General features: G+C 34.6%; 1 protein-coding gene across 5 annotated transcripts in view; it reads right to left on the bottom strand.

Annotated features, from left to right (window-relative positions):
* Positions 1-15,174, bottom strand: part of LOC5573415 — a 627,799-nt gene that overhangs the window by 12,619 nt on the left and 600,006 nt on the right. For 4 of the 5 annotated variants that reach the window (XM_021839303.1, XM_021839304.1, XM_021839306.1 and 1 more), the window contains 2 exons: positions 2,833-2,978; positions 2,366-2,765 (listed from right to left, as the gene is read on the bottom strand). In XM_021839303.1, the coding sequence (XP_021694995.1) occupies positions 2,366-2,765; positions 2,833-2,978 (546 nt within the window). Of the gene's footprint in view, positions 1-2,079; positions 2,304-2,365; positions 2,766-2,832; positions 2,979-15,174 lie in introns of those variants that run through there. The other variant, XM_021839307.1, reaches the window with a different exon arrangement.

Here is a 15,174-nt window from a genome sequence, read left to right as displayed (position 1 = left end):
GGAGAGCCAGACATAAAATTAAGCTGAAAATTTTTGGTCACTTGCTGATGGTGAACAACCGATAACATTTTCAGCGCCTAACACTTTTTGGTTCTCTAGACCTTGAAAATTCGATGTGTTACTTCGTTTTAACTTCACTTTAAAAACTGACTTTTTGGTAATTAGAACTTTACCAGAACATTGATTGCAAAAGTTATTGGGGAAATCATTTTCAGGTCATTCTATAGTTAAAAAAAGTTTTCTGCGAAAAAGGCCCCCACAAAACTGTGGCCCCAGGGCTAATAATTGTAAAAAATGTGGCATTGAATGATCGATTATGAAAACAAATGTCTTTTATTCAGCCTAATAATCCTTTTGGACTAATAATACATTCGGCCTAACGAATTTCGGTCTACTAGGTCATTAGGCCGATGTACGTTTGGGCGAGGTATGCCCAAACGTACATCGGCCTAATGACCCAGCACCGTTCTAGGACATCCAAGAGATCGCGGATCTTTTAATCTATAGGTGCAATCTGTTATCAAATTATGGATTTTGAATACAACACAGGCCCTTAACCCTCTATCAAAGTAAATGGAATATGCTATTGAGGAAAGCTTCTGTACATTCTAGGACCTTTGTGGTGTCTAGGACACACACAAGTCATCACAAACCTCCATGAAAACCCTTGTGGAGACTTCCATGGAGACCAATTTGGAGAACAAACCATTTGTAAGAATCTTTACCATATTAACATGTCATCACTGAACCCTTGCATGATCTTTTAACGCTCATGGTGTCTGTAGAGAACCATTACATATCGACGAATCCATTGGGCATTGAAGAAAGATTATGAGTTTATTAAAACGCTCATACGATCCAATATGATAACTATAGACAGACAATTTTATAAATATTGATTTGCATTCGCAATTTTTCTTTACGATTTCGAGAATCATAGACAATATCCAACAACTTTTGTTCAAACAATTTTGGTTTAGAGTATTTTGTCCCATCTACATCAGAAGTCTTGGGCGGGATGGGGAGAATCTTGTAGATCCTAATGCCTTTATTCAATGTGGGTTTTGATCCATCCAGCATCCATCTAGCTTTATTTGATATTCAGTTTTAAATTAGTTGTATGAAAGGAATCGAAGGACCAATGTCATAGTCGAAAAGCATCAATAGATTTTTGATTACGCCTGTCACATGGACTTCTTGAACGTGTTAGCATTGAGCAAGTCGCACAAATTTGTGCGTGATTATATTCGATTTTTTTCTACGAGTAGCGTGAGGTGAGAATTGTCGGTCTCGTAAAGCGAGGTGACGATACTCGACTCGAGTGAAGTGATTCTCCATTTGGTTTACACGGCGAGTCGCATCACTCGAGTCGAGAAATGTCAGCTCGCTAGTCGCTATACGAGACCTTACGAGACCAAAATTCTCACCTCACAGCACTCGTAGAAGTAGAAGACCAAACAACATGATCGATTTATCTACATTGATCATCTCTTCTATGAATAAAACTGACAAGATGCAAGTTTGTTGAATACGAAATTGAAGAAAGCAAGAGAAAAGGAGTTACCGTGCGGGATCGATTCCGTATACCTATAAAATGATTCGAAATCCGTCCACTCCATACAAAACGCCTACTATTTGTATGAAATGAAGGGATTCGGTCCCCCACTGTAGTATCTCACTGCAATAAACCATGCGGACGGGATAAAAACCTAGAAGAAAGCATCTAGGTATTTGTGGGAATTTTTGATCGCTTGTGGATGCCACGTTTTGGGAGTAGCGTTGTTCAAAATGTTCTATGCTAAATCTTCTTTAATGCTTCACGGATGCGCACTTTTGAGGTTTTTAATTTATTTAGGATGGTGATTGAATTATACAGATAAGGACACAAAAGCATACGCTTTTTTGTTCGTATTTCAGCGCAAATCTAGCCGTTAGTAACAATTTGAGTAGTTCAAGGAACACTATTAGAGAAATAGCTGATTTATTAGCGCGCGGAAACGGAACTTCCAACAATCTCAAAACAACACCAACTGATACCTTTAGGGTAGAGGTCGACAAACGGGACGCGTCCCATTTCGCACAATCGCGGTCACTTCTATTTGATGAGTTCAGTTTCACATTCGAGTTCAGGGCAGAGAAAATAGGTTCAATATTTCATCAAACCATCTTCCCATCGATTCAGGGGAAGACAGCCGAGAAATGACTTTCGCGGGGACGATTGGTGCTAAAGTCTATCAGAGACGAGCGAAATACTGACAAGTTCGACTCTCACGAGTAATACCATGGGTAAAACCTTCGATACACTGAGAAAAAAAAGAGTTGAATCCTAAATTTAGGGAAGCGAAACAGAATTCTAGGTACTCACCATTATCGGCAAATGCGCTATCGTTCGAGTCGTCCTCGGACGATCGGTTTAATACTGATGAGTTGTCGTCGTTGCTCTGGCTGGTGGTGCTGTGGTGCCGATTTCCGCCGAGGCCACCCGGTTCCCCCCGTACATGGTGGTAGAAATGGTGCTGCTGCTGCTGTTGCTGTTGTTGTTGGTGATGGTGACGATGGTGGTAGTATTGCTGCTGCTGCTGATGGACCAGGTTCTCCTTCTGGCTGTCGTCAGAGTGTACTCCGGGACTGGCCGCCGGATCCGGCGGCGACTGGTTGTGGTCCGCAACGGGAACCGGTCCGGCACTGCTCGGATGTAGGTATCGGTGATGGTGGTGGTGCTGCTGGGACGACGATCGGGATGACTGTTCCTTCGATTCCGCTGACTGTTGGTTTGAAGAGCGATTAAGAGCTTAGCAAGATGGCGTATGGCTGGAGATAGTCGGAACTTACCGTTGTACTGTCCAGTGAGAGGGTGTCCGGCGTCGTCGAGGACATGGTGCTCTTTCGTTGTGCCGTTCTTCGAATCTTTCTATTGGCCGCCTGCACGATCTGAGCCACAAAGTGGGAGCTACTCTCCTTGGATGATTCTTTGAAGGCTGTTGGGTGGGGAGAAAAGTGAGGTTAGTTGCACATAGTTGGAAATTTATACTTTGAAATACAATTATACTTATAAAAGAATACAATTATACTTATAAAAGAATCGCAAAATATGTGTATGGGACAATCAAGTGTATGGTAGCTGTACAGTACTGTTATTCAGTAACGGTTCGAGCCAATTGCACTGAGCATGAGCATTGATAACCGTACAATTTGTCGTTGCTACTGTGTGGCTAGAAAAATCGAAATCGCAACACAAGAAACTAACAGACGGAATTTGGGAGAGCTTACCATCTTCAGTGTATAATTTCGAGAATTTTAAATATTATAAATATTAAAATATTATAAAGTCAATAACACGTCCGGCTACGTCCTTGAGGTCATCGGGGAAGAGAAGAAATGTAAGTATGACATTTATTGTTACTAAAAACCGAGAATACCTCTGCATCTTCATGGTTGTCACGGGAAGAATTTTTTTAGTGGGAAGCGTTTAGAAACTACACAATCGGGATTCACCTTGGTAAGTAATGCGATTCATCATTACCTTCTTCTTCTTTTTGGCATCTCAACTGAGAGTACGAACATAGTACTCTATTCCCTGAGAACTCGTGGAAATGTCGTTTACGAAAATATCCTTGACGGGTGGATTTGAACCATCAGCTGGGTCTTGCTGAATAGCAGCGTGTTTTACCGCTACTGCTATCTGGGCCAATTTATACGATTCGTGTAAGCTCAATGTAAAAAAAAACATCTTTTTACATAGCCTTCTTATTAGGCGCGTGTCCTTGCATCCTTGTAAAGTATGAATTATAGTACGCAAACACTTGGAGTGTGGAACTAATCATTGTTTATTTGAATAAATAAATAAATGCAACATACATATCGTTACATACATTTTCGTGGAATAAGAGTTGAACAAACCACTCGCAAGCATATTTCAGCTGAATAAACTGTTAGTCAGTTACGAATGTTACTTGGGCATTACTCTCTATAATAGCTTCCTTTTCTTCTAGTATACCATCTTGATTGGACCATGAATTCTCAATTTTTCGCCAGTGGTACTGAAGGATCTCCCCTTACGTGAGTAAACATTTCTCCAGATTTTTTGTAGAAAATTTTACAGGATTTTTGGGAAAAGTTCTCCAACATTTTCCCGGATTATTCTCATTGTCATTCGTGGCAAATTTCACATAAAAATTCATAAAAATATGGTAGAATTATTTAGAGAATTTCAGCGGATTTTTTTTTCAAAATTTTGGTGTTTAATTTTTTAGAATATTTGTAGAAAATTTAAACCCTCTCTTTCCCATGGCGGCTTTAAACACAGAGCGAGATGAAAGCTATGTAAAGTTTTCAAGAATACAGTGTATCCTCCATGAGTCGATATGGAAGGGACTATCGACTCATGGAAACTTCGAGTCATGGAATATCAATCCTTTGGAAAGCTGATTCTAGGGACCATCATAGTAACCATGAAATTTTGTTTTTAGTATGGTTCCATGAGTCGATATCGAGTCATGGAACATCGACTCATGGAGGTATCACTGTATATTTCTCTGTTAAAGGTGAAACATCTTGGAATCCAAAAATGGCCGTCACAATGGCCGACTTGTTCCCCTACTCACGTTTTCAAAGGCACTAAACTGGAGAAATAGTTGGTAAACGTTTATGATCTTCTTATTTTAAGCTTTCTGCTAGTGCACAAAGCCAAAATAAAAAATTCACTGTCATTGGATGCGTTCTTCGCGAGATTTGTGCCTTTGAAGTCTCAGTGCAATCTTACAAGATGATTCCAAACTGTTTCTCCTTAAAACCCTGCAAATAAATAATAAAATAATATGTTAATCAGTCCACATTCCGGGAAGTCTCCCATCTGCGCTCACGACAGCCACACACAGAACCCCGCAGGTACGAACAATCTAAAGCTACCAGAATCATAAGGTAGAATAAAGAACACTGCTCAACAATCCACGAACTTCCAATAGCAATAGTGTCCCCCAGGCTTGGGGCATGTTTAGAGAGGTTTTATCATGCACTACAATCCCCCCAATCTGATCAAAGTTGTAGCAGTATACGATAAACAGTCTCTCATAATGTGCAGCATGTTATGATAGTTACAGACTGGGAGGGAGAAACCGATACGAAATTTCTGTACGTCATAGTGAGCCGAGATTCTGCTGTCACGAACTGTCACTGTGAGCCCGGATCTCAAACAATGGACAAACTTAGAAAAAGTGCGTAATTGATCAAAACATTTTTTGGCATTTCATCAAATGTGACAAAAAATCGATTGATAAGCTATTCATGCCTATTCAAAAGTAATGTCACGATAGCAGATTTTATTCTGATTGAACATAAAGTACTTAAATACGCATCATTTTAGTTTTTCTAATAAAAACGAAAATGAAATGCATAGAAAACTTTGGCCCTTTTTCAATGTTTGTCCGAAAAGGTGGAAGGTACACAACAAAAGAAAACTAGCGATTTTTATCAAGTCTGCCTTGATTGTCGTTGGCAAGCTGGAGTTTTCTTGCAGTTTAAAAAAAAAATCATGTCATATTTCGTGTGTAGTATCAATGCCTCCCTCCCAGGTACAGAGATACGATACGTGAGAGATTCTCTCAATTTTCTCAGGATTCAATCCCTGATAAGTAGTCGATCGAAATCGTGGGCAAGAAAGGGTTGATGAACAATTATCCAAATTTTCATAAACGATTCTCCTTAATTTTCATAAAGAATGCATAATCGGACCATTTACGACAGTTTAGCAGGAAGAAAGAGTTTTTCAATTATTATTTATAGGTTTTACGGCTAACCAGCCGAGTGGACAAATTGTTATGAAATTTGCGAATAAAGTCTTCTCAGTGAGAATCGAACTCACGACTCCCTGTTCACTAGATAGGGCGCGTTAACCCTACACCACTAGCAGGCCCGGATTTGGGGGGGTGCCAAGGGGGCAAATGCCCCGGGCCCCCCGATGAAGGGGGCCCCGAGGAATGAAAATTAAAAACATTAAACATTTTGAAATACCTTACACAATTTTCTTATTAGTCAATTGTAAATATAATTCTAACGTAAAGTCAGCTTTCCAATGTTTGAGTTATTATTTTTTCTTTGTCTAATCTCACGGTATGGTTTGGTCAATTATTATCCTTCAATATATTACAAAAAAAATCATGGATATTCAACCATAGAGTTAATCTGGCTCCTATCAGAACTTTAGAATTTAAACATATTTGCCATTCTATCATAAACTTGAAGCGTAAGGAAAATTCTTTTGTGACGCGGTAGTCATTATTTTTAAATACTTTTCTATTTTGTATTCCGTAGTTGATGAAGTTTTCTTTGAAATCAGTAAAGACTTAAGTAAAATTTGAATATGATTGATAGAATATACAGTAAGAATAAAGTACATGAAGACCGATTTTCATACAAAAATGATCAAGTTTAGAGAACTGTATAACAGTTTCTAAAGGGCCGATTGACCTGAAAATTGAACTATATCACATGAATAACTTGAGATTTGATTTAGTTACTGGAAATTTATCAAGAGAAGAAAGAAGTTAGTTAAAGCAGTAAGTAGTAGTAGTTCAAGAAATTGGAAGCTTTTAAAAACTACTATTTTGAGAAAAGTGACAAAATTTTCAAATTGGAATATTTTTGAAATGTGAACATTTATCATAAGGCATATTTTCTATTTTCAAAATATCTAAGTATCAAAATTTTGACATTTTTGTCAAAATGGGCGGAGTTTAAGAAATTAGACACTTTTGCTTAGAATTTGATGATTTATTTCCAACATGCAGTTCAAATTTCAGGTCAATTGGCGTCGTGTACTTTATTTTTGCTAGTACTGTAAATACTTACTTTTTTTTATTTTCAGAGGGTGCGGTAACCAGAGAAAAACTTGAAACTTGTACTAAGTAGAATCGAAAGGAGCTTTGGAGAAAACGGCTTTGAAGACTTTTAGCAATTTTTCACTCTATACAAATTATATATAAGCCAAAAAACGAGCCAAGCTCTCACGAATTATTATATCTATCCCTTTGTACGCAAAAATTACTTCTAAACATTATTGGAAAGCTTCAAAACAGTTAAATTTTTCAATGTATTTCACAAACGAGCTCACAAACGAAAATGTCACATACACTGCTTTGAATTTGGGCTCTCGTTCAAAACTCAAATTCAATATGTTAGTTTGTGGAATCCTAAAACGTGCTGAATTTTGTATAAAGGGGCCCCCTGTATAAGATCTGACCGGGGCCCCCTGAAGCCCAAATCCGGCACTGACCACGAGAGGGCTCATGGACGCAAAAGTGACCCTAAATTCGATTTTAACTCAATAATCACGTGGTCCTCTTTCGCAAAAGAAAAATTGTACATGATAACATTTTCTAAAAGTTTGCTGAAAAATGAAACCAGTTCTGAAAATGAAAGCAGTTTGATTCAAAAGTAAAACCCAAATAAGGACCACCCAAAAACTTTCTTCTTATAAGATGAAAGACTTCATTAGGAACAACTTCTCTAAAGACATCTTACGTCTAAAATCAACGAGAACAGAGAAAAAACACATTTTTCCTCCTAAATTGCCGATTCGGACCAAGCATTCGTGGAACATTCTTCGGAACTTTATTGCGATACACTGCAGAATTTTCAAAATTTTCATAAAAAATTTTGGTGGGTATTTTTTTAATATTTTCATTTAAAATCTTCAGTGTTTTGTGGCAAGTTTTTCAGAAATTTCGTGGAAAACACTTCAGAATTTTTACAAGAAAAACTCTAGAATTTTTACGACAATTTCTCCAGAATTGTCATTGGCAAGTCTTTACAATTTTCATGAAAAAATGTCCACAATTTTGGGAAATTCTAAATAATTCTTTGCAAATTCACCACAGAATTTTCGGGCTGAGACCGAAAGACCGAAGCCGAAAAGGCAGAAAACCATAACGCAGAATGCCAGAAGGCCGAAAATACCATAAGGCAAAAAATAACCGAAAGGCGAAAAACAGGAGGCAGCAAGTATCGAAAGGCAGAATGTACCGAAAGGAAAAAGAACCAGGGGAACATGATTTTTACTGAAATGACTTTCTGTAGAAATCAAAACATTGGGTAAAACTATGTTAATACGTTCAAAACGAGAGAACGGGTCGTCTCTCTGGCCCCTTATCGATTTACTTGGGACTATATTTAATGGAAAACAGCTAAAACGCATCATTATTTTTGAAAAATAGGAAACCTTAAAAAAAGCATGCTCTTTTGGCAATATTATTCATGTTATCAAAAATGTGTATTGCACTCCAAAATTGCTGAAAAAACTATTCCACAATATGCATGTGAACTGCCCAGAGAACTTGTGAAATAATTCCTTGAAATTTACTTACAATTGATACGTCAAAGGTTGAACACCTTCGAATGATTATCAATAAAAATATTCTCCAGCTTTTTGTGGAAAATCGTTTCAGAATTTTACATGAACATTAATAAATTTTAAGAAGAATGTTTCTTTTTCAATCTTGAAGTAAAATTCTTCAAAACTGTTAATTTTCAAGTAAAATTTACCAGAATTTTCTGCAATAAACTCCAGAATTTTGAAAGAATATTTCAAGAATTTTCATTTTCTTAAGATTTTCAAGAAAAATTTCACAGATTTTTCAAGGACTGTTCTCCAGAATTTTTCACAGAAAATTCTCCACAATTTTCAAAAATGTTCATGAAAAGTTCTTTACAATAGGATCCTAAAAATTGGAAACCTCAACATAATTTTCATGGAAACTTCTATAGAATGTCCTGGTAACTACTAATTTTTATAGGATTTCCAGAATTTTCAAGGAAAATTCTTGATTTTTTTTTTATGAGAAAATCTCCTGATTAGGGATAGTCGAGGCGGTTTGGACAATAGGGTGGAATGAGCACCCCTTGAAAACTGCAGAAATTCTTGAAATTTCATATGAAATAACATGCAACCCCAAAGCTAATAAGAAAATAAAGCAATAGGTATGTTATGAGTCGGTATTCTAAACTCAAAGAAAAAGAAATAAATGATGTTCAAAAGCTGCCCATATTATCCCGAATGACTCTTTTAAATTTCATCATTTCAGAATGATGATGTTTGACCGTTAGAACTTTAATCTTTTTACACGGAGTGTTAAAAAATACTGATAAGTTTCAAGTGTAGCAAGAAAAATAATTGATTTTTTAGATTACATGACATATTTTTACATCCAAAAGTGGGGTAATATGAGCACCCACCATCGGTAAAACACCGACTTAAAAAATCATTTATTCATTCGTGAACTTTATAAGACAACCGGAAATCATGCGGATCTACTATATTCATCTAAAATTTTTTGGAAACAATGTTAATATCCAAAGATTTCGTAAATATTTCCAGCACTTATATCGACTTTTACTTAAGGCAGCCAAACTGCCCCACTTTCCCCTCATACTTGTTTTTCCTCAAGTTCCTTTTTTTTTTTCAAAATATGTATTTCAATTCCGGAAATTTATCCATTAAAAGTTTAGAGAACTTTCCACAGTAGATTCACCAGAACTACACGCAAAAATCCAAAAGAAACAAATCGAAATTTCTTATAACTTTTTATGCAAATTTTGTAGAAAAAATGTTAGGAAAATTGTTAAAATTTAGGATTAGTGTTTTAGAGAATCTTCACTAGATTGTTTTCACTATATAATATTTATTATTCCATGTTAATTACACTGCGGAACACGTTTTTGTCTCAAGTACCAAAATTCCGCTATTTACTTAATTAAGGATTGCTGAACCCATTGCCGTTTTCAAAAATATCATGGAGCTCTGCACAAAAATCTGTCTCTCCCTTTCTCTCCTTCATAAAATTTGTAAACATCAAGGCCAGTAAACGTAAAAATCTCTTTCAAAATCAACAGTGCAGAGCCCCATAGCACGTCCAGTTTTTGATATATTGGCTACTGAAAATGCAAAGTTTGACTATATCAGCTAACTTGCATGCAAGTTTGCCAGCTTGTATGGCAATTTATTTGTTTAATTTGCCACTGAATTTAAATTTCATGTAAATAATAATACTTAAAAACAAAGTTCATAATACTTAAGATGCTGAAAAGTTATTTGTTGATGATTTAGAAAAATATTGTATTTTGCCATATAAGAGGAACGAAGAATTTTATAAGGAGACTGCAACCATGTTGAAAAAATCGTTTTAATCTAAATTTTATCGTGCAATTTCAACAAAATTATATCTAAAATGAAAGTTTAAGTCCTATTTTTCATGTTTGATGGATTAGATCATAAAATAATTTGATAAATCATACCCTAAATATCATGTAAACATCAACGAAACCAGTGTTTTACACAACTTTGGCGACCTGTAGCTAAAAATTGTGACATGCTGAAACATTTCTGAGAACGGCATCAGATTCAGCGACCCCAAATCTACTGGAGACACATAATTTGATCCTTGAGAAACACAAAAATGTCATTTTTGTTACGCTGTGTTATGGATAATTTTTTTACGAAAAATTTGAAACGGTTTCTGCAAACATTCTGGGAGAATACTACCGACATTTCATTATGGATAATTTTAAACGAAAAATTAGGAAACATTTTTACGAAAGTTCTGAAGGATTTTTGTTTAAAATTTTGAAGAATATTCCGAAAAAATTGTGAAGAATTTTTAACAAACACATAATTTTCCACGGGAATTATGAATAGTTATCAACGGAAATTTGGGAGAATTTTACATGAGAATTATTGATCAATGTCCACAAAAATTGTTGACAATTTTCGATGAGAAATATTGATCAATGTCCGCGAAAATTCTTGAAAGTTTTCCACAAAAACTCTGGATTTATTGATCACGAATATTTTTTAGGTAAACTCTGAAGTTTTTTAGGAAATCTCTGAAAAATTTCAATTCAAATTAAGGAGAATTTTTCAGAAACGTTCTAAAAAAGTTTTCATGAAAATTCTGAAAAAGTTTCAGAGAACTTTCCTTTAGGCATCTAGAAAATTTTAGTTAAATTTAACATTTTGGAGAATTTTGCATGACACTACATGATTTTCTGGTGAATTCTCCATAAAAATTCAAGATAATTTTCGTTGAGAATTTTCCACAAATATTCTAGTATATCCCTCAAACATTTTAGAGTATTTCTCTTGAAAGTTTTCTGAAAAATTACCACGAAAATTGTAGCAGAGTTTATCCTGGAAATTCTCTGTAGAGGTGAAATTCATAAGAATTTTTTTTTATTTTTGCATAACAATTTTAAAAAACTTCGCATGAAAATTCTTAAAAATTTTTGAATGATAATTCTGTGGAATTTGCCATGAAAAATCCAAGGCCTTATCCATGAAAATTTTGAATATTTGTGTATGAAAATTGTGGAGATTTTTCCATGAAAATTGTGGAAAACTTGTTGTAAAAATTATGGAAAATTTTCCATGAAAATTCTGGACAAAATCTCATATGTGTTCAATTATTGAAAACACACAGAATTTTTAAAAACATTCTAGCGCCAAACTTCAATTTATCATCTATTAGATTGGAAATAAACATATACCTACTGTATTATTTTTTTATTGTTGTATTTTTGGAAGCACCGTTATGTTTTATTGGATTGATGCAAAATATTATAGAGCAAAGTGGTACATGTAGAAATATTTGGAGCATTTCTATGATACGCTTTAGGAGAATTGTCCTTCATATTTTTTTTCTAATTATTTCGATGATTCATGTACCATCAGTGCACCAGTATCCGCTCATGCTCCAGTAGCCCGCTCACACTGAAAAAAGTTAAGTTTGCACAAAGTAAATTTGAAAACTATAGCCGCTATACGGTTCAAATCGACAAATTGAATCATACTGTGGACATTTTTTGTGTATTTACTCAAATTACATTACTTTTTAAGCTCGTGAGCGGGCTACTGGAACATGAGCGGATACTGGTAGTTGACGGTACATTATGAAAAGAAAAAAATCTTGAAGCCTATTTCATAATTCACTGAAACTTTGGAAAAGGATTACACTGGATATAATAACAAGTAACAAACAACCAATTTTTAAAGTAATTCCATGAAATTAAAAAAAATATGTTTTTTTTTTTTTGCATCAAGCAATTTTACAAATGTTTCCCTACAGTTTGCTACAAAATTCGCAAATCATATGAACAATATTTTCAACATTTTTGTTTCAATTTCAGAAACTACCTCTCAAAACTTGTTGCAAACGTAATAAATGGATGAAGTCTTAGAAATAATGAGTACAAAATGGTTCAAGATTTAGAATTAATTTCTTCCAAAGTTTTGAAGACATTTGTCTTATTGTTGGAATAAGATTATTCTGAATTTTAAAGCAAAATTTTCTCTATTCCATTTTTTTAGATCTTCGGTCAAGATCCCGAAAATCCTTTGAGAGGAGGTTTATACAAATTTTAGAAGAAATTCCGATGTTAAATTCATAAAAAGATTTGAGAAGATTCTCGAAAATCGCAAAACAATATTTGCCAACATCAGGGAACAATATATTTAAAGTTGCTGGCAAATACTGTGGCTCGATTCTTGTAAGGTTTAGAAGAAAATTCTCGCAAGTCATGGAGCAAGATTTTTCAAAATATTTTCCAAAAAATCAATACAATGATGATTTGATGGTCAGTTACCTAAGTGGAAATGTTCCATTAAAAAAACTCGATTTATCATTTACTGTTATGGACATAACGATATGTATTGTAGTTTTATTGTTGACTATACTGTAGCAACGTTTAATACAATAATATACAGTATAATATAAAGCTACAATAATCTACAACATTACTATACGACCTCTCATTGGTGTAGTAGGCCTTGAACTGGTAAGAGGTTGTTTTGCAACAGCTGACATTTTTTCCCTTTTCAGGTGAAAAAAAATTTTCAAGTTTCCTACTACTGGGATTCCTGTGTGGTGCGATTGGTGAAGATTTCCTGTGTGGCGCGTAGAAGAAGTTATCCTGTGTGGCGCGGAAGAAGAAGATATCCTTTGTGGAGCGATTGAAGAAGACTTCCTGTGTGGCGCGTAGGAGGAGACATCCTGTGTGGTGCGGGAGAAGATATTTTTCAAGAAGGATTTTTTGGTTTCGGACCCATTCGAAAGTTCCAAGCTTTTTGCGTGCAAGTGGAGAAACAATTTCAAAGGACTTGTTTGGCATTTTGAAGTTTAAGCTTTCCCGGATCAATTTGTTTTTTCAAAACTCCGCTAAGTATCATTTTTGTTACAGTTTATTAGTTTAGTTTAGTTCATTTTCTTCATTGGATTTTTTCTACCACGGATATGGATGTGGATGATAAAGGTTCTGGCTCAAAAGAAGATGATCCTCCACCAGGACCGTCTTCTGTTACAAAGCCATTGCGCATTAAAATTTACCCTCCATCATTTTCTGGCCCTTTTATAGTATTTTTTCGCAAAAGAGATAAACCTATTAATGTTTTATTAATTTCGTCTAAGGTTTATGAAAAATACTCGTCTGTCAAAGAAATCAAAAAGGTTTCTCTTGACAAGTTACGAGTTGTTTTTGGTTCTCGTGATGACGCTAACTCCCTTTTGGAATCTCAGCTTTTTGCGGGATCTTATCGTGTATACGCACCATGTGATTTTTGTGAAATCAGTGGTGTTATATACGATGAATCTTTAGAATGTAATGACATTATTAATCATGGCATTGGAATATTTAAAAATAAGGCTATTCCGACTGTTAACGTTTTAGATTGCCACAGATTATCTAAACTTTTTTTAAATGACAAAGAAGCTCAATATGTTCACTCCAATTGCATTAAGATTACTTTTGCTGGATCAGTTATTCCAGACTTTGTAGAGGTTGATGGAGTTATTTTTCGAGTTAGGCTTTATTATCCTAAATTGATGCACTGTGAACGATGTCTTCTTTTCGGACACACTGTACAATTTTGCTCAAATAAACCTAAATGTTCGAAATGTGCACAATCCCATTTATCATCTGATTGTAAAAAACATTCAGAATGTTGTGTTTATTGTAATCAGAAACATATTGCCTTGAAGGATTGTCCTGTATACATTAGTAATCAATCAAAACATAATCAAAAACTTAAAAATAGAAATCAATTTTCATATTCAGAGATTTTGAAAAATTCAAAAGACATTTCAACTCCTAATGTTTATGAGTCTTTACCAGATGATGAACCGGATAATTCATTGAATTCAGATAATTTTGTTTACAAGCCACCTCCTAAAAGAAAAAGAATTCTCAAATCATCTAGTCAACCTCTAGAAAGTAATAATTTTAAAGGAAAATCATTTGACAAAAATTTTCCTTGTTTGATTCCTTCTACTTCTAGTACTATCCCAGGATTTCAACGTGTTGAGTCTGATCCACCAAATAATGATTTTAATGCAAATAGCAATGCTTCTGATGAAAACAAAAATGTTAAAGACAAAAATTCAATGTTAGGTATTTTGGAAGAGTTAGTAGAACTGCTCGGTTTTAGTGATATTTGGAAGAAAATAATAAAGATGATTTTACCATTTTTGGTTACAATACTTGATAAATTGAATTCATTTGGACCAATCATTGCTTCATTATTTTCTTCGTAATGGCTAATAATAATAAAAGTCCTCTAAATATTTTACAATGGAATTGCAGAAGCATTATTCCTAAAGTAGATAGATTAAAAGCTCTGATTGCAAATAACGGCATTGATGTTTTTTGTTTAAATGAAACATGGTTGACTGAATCGAAAGTTTTATGTTTTCCATCATTCAACATTATTCGGAAAGATAGGGATATTCCATTTGGAGGGGTTCTGATTGGTATTAGAAATGGCATCGAGTTTAAGTATTTGAATTTATCATTAAACATACAACTTGAACATATTATAATTTCCGTTAAACAAAATGATTCTAATTTTTGTATTATTTGTTTATATGCTCCTCCAAATTCATCTTTCTCAATATCTGAAGTAAAAATGATTATTGATAATGTTCCTTTTCCCTTTTTTATATTGGGTGATTTTAATGCCCACAATTATTCTTGGGGAAGTGATAAAGTTGATGGTCGTGGTTTGTTAATTATGGATCTTATTGATGAATGCAATTTGAATATTCTTAATGATGGTTCATTTACAAGAATTGCTGTGCCTCCTTTACAAAATTCATGTATAGATTTATCTTTATGTTCTAGTAATTTAGCTTTCAT

This window comes from Aedes aegypti, chromosome 1, assembly GCF_002204515.2.
Source record: "Aedes aegypti strain LVP_AGWG chromosome 1, AaegL5.0 Primary Assembly, whole genome shotgun sequence".
Taxonomy (NCBI): domain Eukaryota; kingdom Metazoa; phylum Arthropoda; class Insecta; order Diptera; family Culicidae; genus Aedes; species Aedes aegypti.
This window is presented reverse-complemented; position numbering and strand designations above follow the sequence as displayed.